The following is a 13,285-nucleotide window of genomic DNA, read 5'->3' as shown; positions in this document are numbered from 1 at the left end:
CTGACATGGTGCAAAGTACACGTCCCCGACAGAGAGAATGAGCAAGTGGAATGCACGACACGCGAGACTTGGCGAGGCGACGACAGCAAGAGATGCAGGTGGACATGGTCAATGACGAGACGTTGAGATGAGACGGGGGGGTGGAAAAGGATCCCGAGGTCGAGGAGGCACTGCAGGCAGTCTCCGGGGGAGAGGTCCAAGTGCTCCTTTCTCTCTCTAGTACATCTGATAATTGATTACGCAGTAGTCCTAACTCATTATACCAGATCATGGGATGCTGGGGTGAAGAAGAGCCTTAGTTACTATACGATATGGTCCAACATGATGTATCTCATTATGTATCTGCACTGCCACTGCCAAGAACATCAATCCATTGTGAAGATAGTTAGGAATATAGCCAATGAGCTGGTATGGCCTAGATGCACATATGTATCCATTGATGTATATACACCGGTATACCGACCAAGATAGTACTTGGTGCGGACCTAGGCGCCATACCCTAACCATACCCTAGGGTACCCTAAGGTAAGAAAGACTACCGTACCGTAACATGCGAGTTTGGCAAATATCTTTAATATTATGCCTATAATAACAGGAGTAGAACTGCATCTATACACATTATCCCGTCTCACACCCTGCCCATGCCCATGCCCATACCATAGCTACGTAAACAAGCCCAGCCAATCCCCCTACTCCCTCCGCAGTCTCTGAAACACAAGCACGCCCTCTCCCCCCTCAACGCCCTCCAACACCGCCGCAACAAGCCCGCTCATGCCCGCCTCCCTCGCCCGGCTGATCCACTGACCCAGGGGCACCTCCTGCACCTCCGATTCGCCCGCATCCTCATCCATTAAAAGCGCCCTCAGCTCCGTAAGCGGGACCACGGCGTCGCCGCAGTGATGCCGGAACTGAACCGGAACGCCCGCTTCACCTCTCCTTGGACTACCCTTCTCGATCTCCCGCACGATCCCCCGCGCCACGGTCCCCACGCACACGAAATCAAGGCTCCCGGTCCAGTGCTCGCTTACGGGGACGGCGCGTAGGAGGCGCGAGAAGCGGAGGACGTTGTGCATTAGGTCGAGCGGGGGGATATCTTCTTCGTTGCCTTCGGGGTCTTCGCGTTCTTCGGTGCCGGTGCCGTTGACGTTGCCGTTGCCGTTGCCGTTGACAGTACGTACAGGGAGCTGCGACTTGCGTGCGGTGCCGTTGCTATTTGGGATACCCGTAAAGATAGGCCCCAGCATAGCCGGCACCGTCACGCTCGACAAGCGATGAGTCACCACGGGGAGTCCGACGGTCTTGTTCGCGCGCTCGAGCACAACCTCGCTAGCCCACTTGGTCATGCCATACGCATCGCTGTATCCCGGGGGCGGGGGGAACGAAGAAACCGAGACGGGTGGGAATTCCGCATCCAAATACGGAGACGATGCATTGCTTGTCGAAGAAGAAGAAGTTTGAGCCAGCATGAGCCGCCCCACCACCGCACTGGACACATAATGCAGCGGGACGGCGCGGCCGGCCTGCATCGCGAGCTTGATCAGCGTCTTTGTGGAGGTGACGTTTGCCGCGCGCAGGGAGGCATAGCTCTTCATGAAGGAGACGTCGGCGCCGTTGTGGATGATGCAGTCAAGGGATGCGGAGAGGGCGGCGAAGGTGGATGGGGACAGGCCGAGGGTTGGGGATGCGAGGTCGCCGTCGTGGATTGTGATTTTTATGTCTGGGCGTGGGTGCGAGAAGAAGGGGGTTAGGGAGGTAGGGTTCCGGACGGCCAGGCAGTGGATGTGCAGTCCTTGTGTCGTCGGGGAGGCGAGGAGTCTGCGCAGGATGTGGCGGCCGACGAAGCCCGTTGCGCCGGTTAGGGCTATGGTGCGTGGGGGGTGGACTGGGGCTGGGAGGGAGAGGGAGGGGAGGGATGTCTCGGCCGTCCAGTCGATCTCGTCTGTATCCATGTTGCGAGTATGGCTGTCGTTATTGGCGGCAATGCTGCCGTTCTTGGTGGTGGCACTACCGGTAATCGCGTCCGCCATCTTGCCCAGCGAACTGCTCTGGAACAACGCCGCGAGGGTCAGCGAGCTCGGGGCGTCAAGCTCCTTCCGGATCAGCGCGTGAAGAGCAACCAGCGACATCGAGTTCCCGCCGACCTGGAAGAAGTCCGAGGCTGGGGACAGGCTGTGGAAGCCCAGGATATCCGGCGGGATGACGCGCTCCCAGAGGGCTCTCAATTGAGCTTCGGCAGGGGTCAGGATGTTACTCGCCCCATTGGTGTCTAGCGTCGGTGGAATATCAAGCTCGAGCGCGGCGAGAGACTTCCGGTCCAGCTTGCCGTGCGCGTTGAGAGGGAGTGCGCGGATGGGAGCCATCACGGCGGGACGCATGGTCTCAGGCAGGGGAAGGGCACGGCGCAGCGTCTTAAGGAACGACGCGTGCTCCTCTGTAGGAAGTATCCCTGGCGACTGGTCAGTAAACACAACATGCGCGACCAGATACGCCGGTGGCTCTCCACGCGGCGTCACAACCACCCCGGCCAGCCGGCCCCCAGCACACTGCAAGACGGCCTTCTCAACCTCCTCCACCTCGATGCGGATCCCGCGGATCTTGACCTGCGTGTCGCCGTCCATCCGGCCCAGGATAACGAGCGCCCCGTCGCGCAGCATCCCGCGGTCCCCTGTGCGGTACATGCGCGTCCAGCCGTGAGACTGCGCAAACTCCGAGGCGAACGGGTCAGGCAGGAATCGCGCTGCCGTGAGGGCGTCGTCCAGGTATCCGCCGACACCGGCGCCGCCGATGAAGACCTCGCCGGGGTATCCTGGCGGCAGGGCGTTCAGGGCATGGTCGAGGATGTACACGGCGCAGTTGGGAAGTGTGAACCCGGCGGGGATGCGACCCCGTCCCATCGCCTCTGCCTCCGTAAGCTCGATCTTGCTACACGCAACCGTAACCTCCGTGGGCCCGTAGATGTTCAGCAATTGCAGCCCCTTGCCCAACCCCGTCAGTGCACGGTACAGGTCCGGCGTGTACTGCTCGCCGCCGGCAACCACGACCTGGAGATCTGACGCCTTTAGATCCGGCGCCCCATACTGGACCCACGACAGCAGCTCCAACGGGGTCCCAGCCGCATATGTGACATGGGACTCGCGGATGGTCCTAGCAATACTCGCGGGATCGCCCCTCTTCTCGCGCGGCACAATCACCAGCGTCCCGCCCAGCGCCAGCGCCGTGAAGATCTGCTCGAGGGAGAAGTCGAAGCTCAGCGCCGTCTGCTGCAGGACGTTGTGCGCGGTAATCCCATAGCTCATCACGTATCCCTCCATCAGGTTGCGTAGGCCCGCGTGCGTCAGCTTGACGCCCTTGGGGGTCCCGGTTGTGCCGCTGGTGTAGAGGAGGGCGGCGGTGTCGGTGGCCGTCGTGGAGATGGGCACGGTCGAAGTGGTCGAGGCAAGATTGGCAATGCTGACGACGGGGCAGTTGGCGCCCAGTGCCCCCGCGTCGCTCTTCCCATCCGTGAGCAGCGCCGCTGGCATGCAGTCGGTTACTATCGTCGCCAGTCGGGACGCTGGGCTCCGCACATCCAGTGGGACGTAGACGGCGCCCAGCCGCATGGTGGCGAGCATGCAGCAGACGGCGTCGGCCGAGGGCTCGACGTACATGGCAACCAGGGAGCGCCGTTTGATCCCCGAATGCTGCAGCACAGAGGCGATTTGGGTAGTGCGGAGCGCCATCTGGGCGTAGGTCACCGCGCCGCTGCCGTCGCTTAGGGCAAGGACGTCGGGGCTCTGGGACGTGATGTCGTCGACGCGGTGGATAAGCGTTTCCGGCCAGGTCGAGCGCATTGTGGACCCTTGTAAGTGGCAGTTAGCAGGAACCATGGTGTGAGATGGGAAATGTCAGTCATACCTCGCCCCATCCGCAACCCCCGCTCGACCTCGTCCTTCGCAAACAGCGAGACGGTGTGCACATCAGCCATCACATCCGCCGAAAACACATCCAGCAGCCGCATGTACATCTCCAGCAACACCCGCGCATTGTCCTTCGTATACAGCCCCTCCAGCACGGAGAGCATCACCAGCGACCCGCTCTCGTTGCCCTCCAGCACATCCACCGTGATATCGTACGCCGTCCCTCCAGCCGCGTACTCCTCGCCCAGCGCCTCGCAGCCCGCAAACGTCCGTTTCTCATTTACACTCGAGCGGTAATTCATGAACGCCTGGAAGAGCGGGTTGTGCGTGCTTGAGCGGGACGCATGAACAAGGTCAAGAATGGCGTCGAAGGGGTACGCCGAGTGCGCCAACGCCGCGAGCATGGTCCTGCGAGCGTTCTTCAGCAGGTGCACGAACGGTGTCCCATCAGTATCAGGGTCTTTGTTTGACAGCCGCAGCCGCAGCGGCAGGATGTTCAGGAACAGCCCAATGCTGCCTCGGGCATCGGGATCCGAGCGCCCGCTATCCCCAACGCCGATGATCAGGTCGGTGGTGCTGAAGAGGCGGGAGAGAAGGGTGGCGTAGACGGCCAGGTGGAAGGTATACGGCGACACCTTGTTCGCTGCCGCGACGGCGCGAATGCGGCTGTTCAGCGAGGCCGGGATGCGCGCGTCCACACGGATATTCGAGTAGCTCGGAGTGGTTGGGCGGGAGGCAGACGCAGCTGCAAAAGGGAGGATGGGCAGTGCGCCTGGCGCATCGTGGAGCTCGCGCCGCCAGAACGCCGCGGCCTCGTCCATGGTGCCCCTGGCGCTTGATATCGCGGCTCGCTGGCGCACTGCGTAGTCAGGGTACTGCAGTAGCGCCTGGTCAGGCAGAGAGCCGGCCTTATAGAGCAGATCCAGCTCCCCGAGAAGCACCTCGAAGCTGACGCCATCCATATTGATATGGTGGTATCCGACCAGCAGGAAGTTAACCAGGGGCGAAAGCGAGAGCAGGCGGATGCGCATGGTGCGTCCGGTTTCGAGATCGTAGACGTGCGCTTTGAGCTCCCTGTACTCTTTCTCCACCTCGTCCTCGCTCGTGACCCGGCAGTATTCCAGAGACAGAGGCGATGCGGCAAGGACGACCTGCATGGGACCGCCATGCTGGGCATCTGTGGCAAACGCCGTGCGCAAGGCCTCGTGTCGTCTCCCGACGGCTGCTACGGCGGCAGCCAGCCGTCGATATCGCAAGGGGCCATTGAGCCGTGCGCGGAAGGTGATGTTCAATGCGGTCTGATCTGGGACCAGCTGCGACAGGAACCAGAAGCGCGATTGCCCGTAGGAGAGAGGTACGGTGCGTTCTACCGTAGGTTCAGGATTTGGGTGCTCTTTGCCGTTTGGCACTGGCACCGCCACTGGCTGGGATGGGCGGACAAGGGACATGTTGGCTGGTCGAGTAGGTGGGTACGCTGCAGTCCATGGAGTGCAGAAGGTATAGTTATGACGGGGACCAGTGTCGGCGATGAGGAAGGAGCAACTCGCCAGGGCTGCGGCATGTAAGACGGACCAGTCGGTGCCCCGACCTGCATCCGAATTGATGTCCGATTGCCTACTGCCCCGACCATGGCCAATCGGGGCATGGGCATGCATGGAGGTGAATAAGCTGACTGCCGGATGACTGCATGTGTGCGCCGACCAGGGATCGGCGGAGAGCTCGTGCTGCTGGGAGACTAGCAGGCCCAAGTCTCTGAAGGTGCAAGCGTTGCCCCTACGACTGTTAAGGGGAAGGAACAAGTTGCGACTCTGTTGAAACGGCATGGATGGTGGTTGCTATACAGCGTCCCTAAGCGGATTGCTGATACAAGAAAAACATAGTCAATGCAGTACGCATAGACAGTATCGATATCAACTAACAGTTCTCATTCCGCAACCCTAACCCCATCGACAGTGTAATGCAGTACACAAGAACCCTACCCTAGCAACCTAAGCCCTGCCCAAACCCCCCCAAACCCCCTCCCAAACCCTCCCCAGCATGCCAATCCCAAAAACAACCCAGACGCGCCACCGCGCAAGCTCCTCCGGAAACCGCGCCTCCTCCGACCACGCACTGCCAACATACACACTCCCCTCACCATCCCCCCCAAGCACGCGATTCGTAAACCCAACAGCCCCATACGGCCCGCCCAGCGCCATCCCAAAATGCCTGTTCGCATGCTCAACATCAAACGCGTAGCTCCTGTTCTCGGACGTCGTAAAGCGCAGCGCATGTCCTGTCGTCTTGCTGCTGCTGCCTCCAGAACCAGGGAGACCACCCGGCGTCCCATACCCTGCAAACCCCGTAATCGGCTTTAACGAGACGCAGTCCCCTGAGACCGCGTCGCAATACTCGTTCCCCCCCGTAGCAGCGCCCGCAGCAGCAGCAGCAGTAGCCCTAACCTCCGCAACCACAACCCCGTCCCTGCTCACCCAAGCCCTCACGAATCCCACCCCGGCCCAAACCCGCGACGCAAACTCCCAGAACGCGAACTCGAAGGGCCCCGCGCGCCCGCGCACAATGTGGAAGCCCTCTGTTACCTTGAGTAGTCCCGCCGCGGCCCACATGTGCATGTGGCTGCCGGACCCGGCGTAGGAGATCTTCTTTCCGGGTGACAGGGCCATGGTCATGGTCATGGTGAAGGTGGTGGAGCGCGCTGTGGGTGCGAGTGTGAAGAGCGGGAGGTGGAGCGCAGTCTCCGTCTCTGTCTCTGGCCCCGGTGCTGGTCCTAGACTTGACGCAGGCGCAGCGAACTCCACGACGCCGCTGGCGCGCGGCGTATCAAACCGCACCTGCGCCTCTCCAGTCTGCGTATCGATCGAGAACGCATACTCCCTATCCCAGTCCCTACCCCTACCTCTACCAGCCCGCCAAACCCCCTCCACCATACTACCATTGCCACTGTTCCCATTCCCACCGGGGCGACAAGCACCCCACGCCAATCCACTCTCGGCCGCGAAATCCAGCTCCTGCAATACACTCCCATCCTCGAAAACCAGATAGAATTCGACGCGCAGGTTCCCGCGCCCGAAGAACGCGTAGGTCGCGTCGCGGCTGAAGCTCAGCACGAAGCCGGCCTTCCCGGAGGAGCTGACGCCCTCGAAGAACCACTGTTCCCAGGCGGTGGTGTTGGTTGGGGTGGGGAGGCGCGGGAGGGCGGGGTGCATGGGTTTGTTTTTGTCGTCGTCTTTGCTTGTGAGGAAGGGGATTGGGGCGTCCGGGGATGAGAGGGCGAAGGCTGTTGTGTTTGAGTGTGTGCAGCTGGGGGGTGAGGGTGAGGGGTCGGTTATTGGGACTGGCAGTTCGGAGAATGGCTGAGGGGCGCTTTGGAGGGATTGAGGCATGGGCATTGCCATCTGGGGTTGCTGGTGCAAGGCGAGCATCTCGGTTTGGGCACGGGCTTGCCAGGTTGTGGGGTGCTGGAAGGTGAAGAGGAGGGAGAGGAGGAGGATGTTTAGGACTGGGGCCATGGCCCAGTGGATGCGGTGGTGCATGGCTGGTGGTGAGTGATGGAGTCTTAAAGTTGGGATTGCGGCAGAGGGGGTAGGGTTATATACGTCGGACGGTCGGGACTGTCTGCAGGACGTCGGAGAGAATACATCCACGGATAGATTATCACATAAGTACAACCCAAACCTTCACATAGACTTCTTCCTACCTACCTATCCTGTTCCATCCTTTACCTTTACCGTCACCATATTAGAAGCTAGAGAACAACAACCACCGCCCCAAGCGCACAAAGCAACCCAGGCAAATCCACAAACACCGTACGCCTCCAATTCACCCCCCGAAAGAGCCTCAGCAGCTCCCAAACCTCCCTCTCGCTCTCCGCCCCGCTACCAGCAACCTTCCCATCCCCGTACGCCATGAGTCTGAGGCCAACCGCATACGGAAACCCATGCGCGAGCGCAAAGACAATATTCAGTCCCCACAGCTTCCGCGCGACGCCGTTTGATGAAATGCAGATGTTTGCCGCGCAGGATATGATTGTTGCCAGGTGCAGCGGGACGGCGATGTACAGGATTCGCGTGAAGGCTTGGATCCAGCCACGCCAGACGAGGGGGGTGTAGGGGTAGGCACTGCCCGATGACGGGGTGGATATGGAGGGGTGCAGGAAGCCCGGGATTGCGTGGTGCTGGGCGATGGAGAACATGAGGCTGCATGAGGTTGGTGTTAGTAGGGACATGGACGGAGGAGAATGAGAGCGTTGAGCGCGTACAAGGCTGAGCCTGTCATGGCGGGGATGATGGCGAGAAGGCCGGTGGTGTTCATTGTGACGATGATGCCAGGTAGACGGTGTCGGATGAAGGGTTCAACGAGATGGTGCTTCGGAGACAAGCTTTGTACCCTATTGAGTTCCCCGAACACCGAGCCCCGACACCCCTGTTCGGTGCCACCGGAGATCCACTCGGAGGGTTGAAGGTGAAAAGCAAAAGCAATGGGCGAGCCATGACAGACAGACGCCCTGCCCCTCTTGCCCGCGCAGCTCAACTCAGAGGTGATACCAGCATGCCCCTCCGCCCCTCCTTCAACTTCAACACCATCCCGCCTCAATCCCAAATGCACCTCCTCAGCGCCTCACCCTTCCAAAACTTCGAGCTCACGCGCATCCTCGGCACCGCGCCAACAGGCGGGTGCGCCGTCGCAGAGCTCCTCGAGGCCATCGCGCGCATCCGCAAGCACGACCCGGAGTCCTGGTACAGCCAGTTCCACGCCCTCGCCGTCAAGGCCGAGAGCCAGGCGCACGAGCTCCTGAACAGCGGCCAGCGGCATGCAGCGCACAGGGCGTTCCTCCGCGCGACGAGCTATTTCCGCGCGGCGCCGTATATGCTTGTCCCGACGCCCTCGCCTCCCGACGTGGACAGACGCGTCCTGCACTGCGCGGAGCGCTCGGCGCTGGCGTTCCAGCATGCCGCGCGATATTCGGACGAGTATAGCCTCGTTGATTTTGAGATCCCGTTTGAGGGGCATCGGCTGCCGGGATACCTGCTGCTGCCGCGGCCGTTGCCACTGCCATCAGCACCTGCGGGTACGTCCACGAGCAGTGTGCGCCACCATCCCGTCCTCCTGAACATCGGCGGCGCAGACAGCACGAAGGAAGAACTCTTCTTCATGCTGGGCGCGCCGGCCCTCAAGCTCGACTACGCCGTGATTCTCTTCGACGGGCCGGGGCAGGGTCTCGCGCTTAAGCGCGACAAGATCCCAATGACGCCTGCGTTTGAGCGCGTCACTGACGCAGTCCTCGATGCGCTCTGGGACACGGCAGAGCGGCACCCGGAGTACGGGCTTGATTTGGGCCGCGTCGCGGTGGCGGGGACGAGTCTGGGCGGGCACTTTGCGCTGAGGGCGGCGGCGGGGGATGGAAAGCGCGGCGCCAGCGCTTCGAGCACGTCCACGTCCACGTCTGAGAATGAGCATGAGAGTGCGAATGCGAAGACGACCGCTGCCCCCCGCATCGCCGCCTGCGCCGCCGTCGACGCCGTCTACAGCATGTGGGACGTTGCGGCGACGCGCATGCCCGGCTGGTACCTGGGCCTCTGGACGAGCGGGTACCTGCCCGAGAGCGTGTTCGACTGGTCGTGCCAGCAGCACATGGGGCTGGACTTTGCGACGCGGTGGGAGTTCGCGCTCGTCATGTGGATTATGGGCTGCGGCACGCCGGGCGAGGTGCTGCGTGCGTTTCAGCGGTACTCGCTGCGCACGGCCGAGGGCGCGGAGATGCTGGCGGACGTGCGATGTCCGGTTCTGCTGACTGGTGCTCCGGATACGATCTATGTGCATCCGGCGTTGAGCTCGGAGAGGATCCGGCGCGAGTTGTCGGGCGTTCGGGAGGTGCAGGTTTGGGTTCCTGAGGGCCCGGGGGAGGGCAGTTTGACGGGGAAGGTGGGAGCTTGGGAGGGGCTTGCGGGGAGGGTGTTTGCTTTTTTGGACCGGGTGATGGGTGTGAGGAGGTGATGCTCTCTGAGATTGCCGTAGCATCTCTCATCTGCAGGCTTCTGTTGTGGCGTTCGGCCATGTTCGGTGACCTTCGGCGATCGGCGAGGTTGATATTGGCCCTTTCTACCTTAAGTAGCTCACGACCGAACTCCCTATGTTTTCTCAATCAATTGCTCTTCGTGCTCCATACCTCAATAGCATTCCATCTTACCTGTCCTGAACTGTAGCGGTAATATCACCATGTCCTCCCCAACCTCCACATCCACCTCCCCCTCCACGCCCGGAGACTCAGACCAGGGACAGCCTCCAATCGACCCCTCCCTAACCAAAAAAGGCGCCCGCTTCTGGCTGATCATGCTAGCCCTAACCGTCTCCGGGCTGCTCGCGGCGCTAGAATCCACCGTCGTCGCAACCGCCCTCCCCTCCATCACCGCCGAGCTGGGCGACGGCGCCAAATACACCTGGGTGATCATCGCCTACTTCCTAACAATGACGGCCTTCCAGCCTCTCTTCGGGCAGCTCTCGGACATCTACGGACGGCGGTACCTCGTGATCATCAGCGTCGCGGTCTTCGCGCTCGGCAGCGGCATCTGCGGCGGCGCAAGCTCCATGGACATGCTGATCGCCGGCCGCGCGGTGCAGGGGCTCGGCGCGGGCGGGATCAATGTCCTGGTCGAGACGATCGTGTGTGATATCGTGCCGCTCCGCGAGCGCGGCAGTTACCTGGGGATTGTGTTTGGGGGCATCACGGTGGGCACGGCGATTGGGCCGGTCATTGCGGGTGTGATTGTGCAGCGGAGTACGTGGCGGTGGGTGTTTTACTTGAATCTGCCGATTGCGGGCGTGGGGCTTGTGCTGTTGGTTCTGTTTCTGAGGGTCAAGACGACGCGCGCGACGCTGGCTCAACTGGGACGGCGCCTCGACTGGATTGGGAATGCCCTTTTCGTGGCAGCCAGCACGTCGGTTCTGATTGGGATTGGCTGGGCGGGCGCCGTGCATCCCTGGGGCTCTGCGCAGGTTGTCGTCCCGCTGGTCCTGGGGATGCTGGGGCTTGTGGCCACGCTGGTGTTCGAGGGCGTCTTCGAGGGGACGAGGTACTGCGCGGACCCCTTCATGCCGCTGCACCTGTTCAGCAACCGGACCAGCGCGGTGGCGTTCATCGCGACCTTCTTCCACGGGATCACGACGGTCTGGGTGCTGTACTTCCTGCCGGTGTACTTCCAGGGCGTGCTGATGTCGTCGCCGATCCGGTCGGGGGTGCAGCTGCTGCCGACGGCGCTGTTCATGACGGTCGCGGCCGTGGTCGGGGGCGCGACCATGCAGAAGCTGGGCAAGTACAAGATCATCCACATCGTCGGGTTCGGCCTGATCACCATCGGATTCGGCATCTTCAGTCTTCTGGACGGGGAGAGCTCGACCGCGGAATGGGTCATCTTCCAGCTGATTGCGAGCGGCGGGCTAGGGCTGATCATCTCGACTGCCCTTCCGGCCGTGCAGGCCAAGCTGACAGACGCCGATACGGCCAAGGCGACGGGCACGTGGCAGTTCCTGCGCAGCTTTGGGCTGGTCTTTGGGTCGGCGATTCCGACGGCCATTTTCAACACGCGCTTCGATGAGGTTGCCGACCGAGTGGGTGATGAGCAAGTGAGGGCGCTGTTGGTGGGTGGACATGCTTATGAACATGCGACCCAGGCGTTTCTGAGGACATTGGATGAGACAACCCGGGCCCAGGTCATTGATGCTTTTACCGTTGCATTGAAGCGGTCGTGGCAGGTGGGGATTGCCTTTGCAGGGGTTGGGGTTCTGCTGGCGTTGTTGGAGGAGCAGGTGGAGCTGAGGGAGGAATTGAAGGGCGACTTTGGGATCCAGGAGGGCAGGGTGAAGGAGGAAAAGGCGAATGTGCAAGCCTAGATGGTGGAGTTGGCAGGTAGCAGGATGTGCATGCAGTGCAGTTTGGTCATCTTTATATCTCAGTATCATAATTGAATCTCATTGTTGAGTCCGGTTCAATCAATCATCCTGTGTCCCTCAGATTCATCAATGAAAACAACCAGTTTGACCCCGGTCACCCCCTCCCTCAACACCCTCAGTCCCTCCAGGACCCCCTCGAACCGCCCTTCGAGTACCTTCGCCGGGTGCGGCACGAACTCCCCCTTATCCAACATCCCCTGCACGGACCGAAACAGTCTGGCTGCAGTCTTTCTCAACTCGGGGTTAGCCGCTCGCTCATACCCATCGCGCAGCGCGATTTCCTTGCCCGTCGCAGCCAGGCCTACAACCATATCGACCTTGATGAGCCGACTACGTGGTAGGTTTGGGTTTGGCCGCTCCAGACACGCGTATTTCCCGCCAAGTCGGCCAAACGCGGTAAAGCAGGCCAGCTGCGACGGCATGTCGGTGATGATGTCGAGGACGTGACGGAGACGCCCGTTGGTGGCTCGCTTGATCTCGCTGCCGCAGGCGTCAGAGCGGTAGTTGAAGCATTCGGTCGCGCCGTGCGCTTGCACTAGAGCACTGCTGTGCGGAGAGCACGTCGTTATCGGCTTGTAACCGGAGCTGGGAGGGTCAGTACATCGGGCTACTTAAGCTGATGACCAGGCTTGCCTGCGCAGGATCTGCAATGCCGCTGTTCCGGTCGAGGTGCTGCCGCCATAGACTAGAACAGGAGTCGGGTCACCTTCCACCGGGCTCTCAGGCGTTCCTGTCAGCCCAAGCGAATGGTACAACGCGATGCTCAGGGTCGAGAGCACACTGCCCCCAAGCACGGCGCCCTGCTCCCAGGTCATCGTATCCGGCATCCGGAGTACGAGATCTGCGTGGGCGGCCACCATTTCGGCGAATGCGCCCGTGCCCGGGTCAATTGGATTGGCACCGTGGACGCCACCGCAGACCCGATCGCCCGGTCGCAGCGTCGGATGAACTTTGGCGGCGTCAGGGCCGATGGCTAGCACAATGCCCGCAAAATCGCAGCCATTCAGGGCGCCGGGGGCAGGAAACCGCAACGGGATCTTCCAGTCGGCGGGGTTGATTGAGACAGCGACGACGTGGACGACAACCATATCTGGTTCCGGGGTGGGAAGGGGCGCATTGGCGTCGATTGTCGATTTGCCATTGCTTTCCTGCACAATTGCCGTCTGCTTTGCGGCGGGCAGGTAGAGCACGGCCGGTGAGAAACCAGCCGGCAGGTGATGCGCATAGGAGGGAGCCATGCTTGCAGTCAATCCCAGAGCCTCTGCGAGAGTGCAGTCTGAGAGTTGACACCTCGCCAGGAGTGGTTTATCAGTCGCACTCGGAGCGGTCGGAGGCGCAACCGCTTACGGTACGCTCAGGGCTCGATGCGCGTAAGACAAGGCCCATCTTCGTTCGGCGGGTTGTACAGTATGCCCGGGCTCAATGCACGTAAGACAAGGCCC

At 61.4% G+C, this 13,285-nt stretch overlaps 5 protein-coding genes across 5 annotated transcripts; 2 read left to right on the top strand and 3 right to left on the bottom strand.

The window, feature by feature from the left end:
- Positions 1–689: 689 nt before the first annotated feature.
- On the bottom strand, positions 690–5,344 carry DSM5745_10446 (uncharacterized protein; the record flags this gene model as incomplete). The annotated part of the gene is made up of 2 exons (XM_026752462.1): positions 690–3,838; positions 3,895–5,344. 2 exons carry the CDS (start codon positions 5,342–5,344, stop codon positions 690–692), a joined length of 4,599 nt encoding a protein of 1,532 aa, XP_026598905.1.
- Positions 5,345–5,884: 540 nt separating this feature from the next.
- DSM5745_10445 (uncharacterized protein) lies at positions 5,885–7,429 on the bottom strand (the record flags this gene model as incomplete). Its single annotated transcript, XM_026752461.1, has 1 exon — positions 5,885–7,429. The coding sequence occupies one exon, from the start codon at positions 7,427–7,429 to the stop codon at positions 5,885–5,887; it is 1,545 nt and encodes a 514-aa protein (XP_026598904.1).
- Positions 7,430–8,444: 1,015 nt separating this feature from the next.
- DSM5745_10444 (alpha/beta hydrolase family protein) lies at positions 8,445–9,890 on the top strand (the record flags this gene model as incomplete). Its single annotated transcript, XM_026752460.1, has 1 exon — positions 8,445–9,890. The coding sequence occupies one exon, from the start codon at positions 8,445–8,447 to the stop codon at positions 9,888–9,890; it is 1,446 nt and encodes a 481-aa protein (XP_026598903.1).
- A 222-nt stretch (positions 9,891–10,112) lies between these two features.
- DSM5745_10443 (MDR family MFS transporter) lies at positions 10,113–11,783 on the top strand (the record flags this gene model as incomplete). The annotated part of the gene is made up of 1 exon (XM_026752459.1): positions 10,113–11,783. One exon carries the CDS (start codon positions 10,113–10,115, stop codon positions 11,781–11,783), a length of 1,671 nt encoding a protein of 556 aa, XP_026598902.1.
- A 95-nt stretch (positions 11,784–11,878) lies between these two features.
- DSM5745_10442 (zinc-binding alcohol dehydrogenase family protein) lies at positions 11,879–13,081 on the bottom strand (the record flags this gene model as incomplete). Its single annotated transcript, XM_026752458.1, has 2 exons — positions 11,879–12,428; positions 12,468–13,081. The coding sequence occupies 2 exons, from the start codon at positions 13,079–13,081 to the stop codon at positions 11,879–11,881; spliced, it is 1,164 nt and encodes a 387-aa protein (XP_026598901.1).
- Between the last annotated feature and the right edge of the window lie 204 nt (positions 13,082–13,285).

This window comes from Aspergillus mulundensis, assembly GCF_003369625.1.
Source record: "Aspergillus mulundensis strain DSM 5745 chromosome Unknown scaffold_15, whole genome shotgun sequence".
NCBI classification, from domain to species: Eukaryota; Fungi; Ascomycota; class Eurotiomycetes; order Eurotiales; family Aspergillaceae; genus Aspergillus; species Aspergillus mulundensis.
This window is presented reverse-complemented; position numbering and strand designations above follow the sequence as displayed.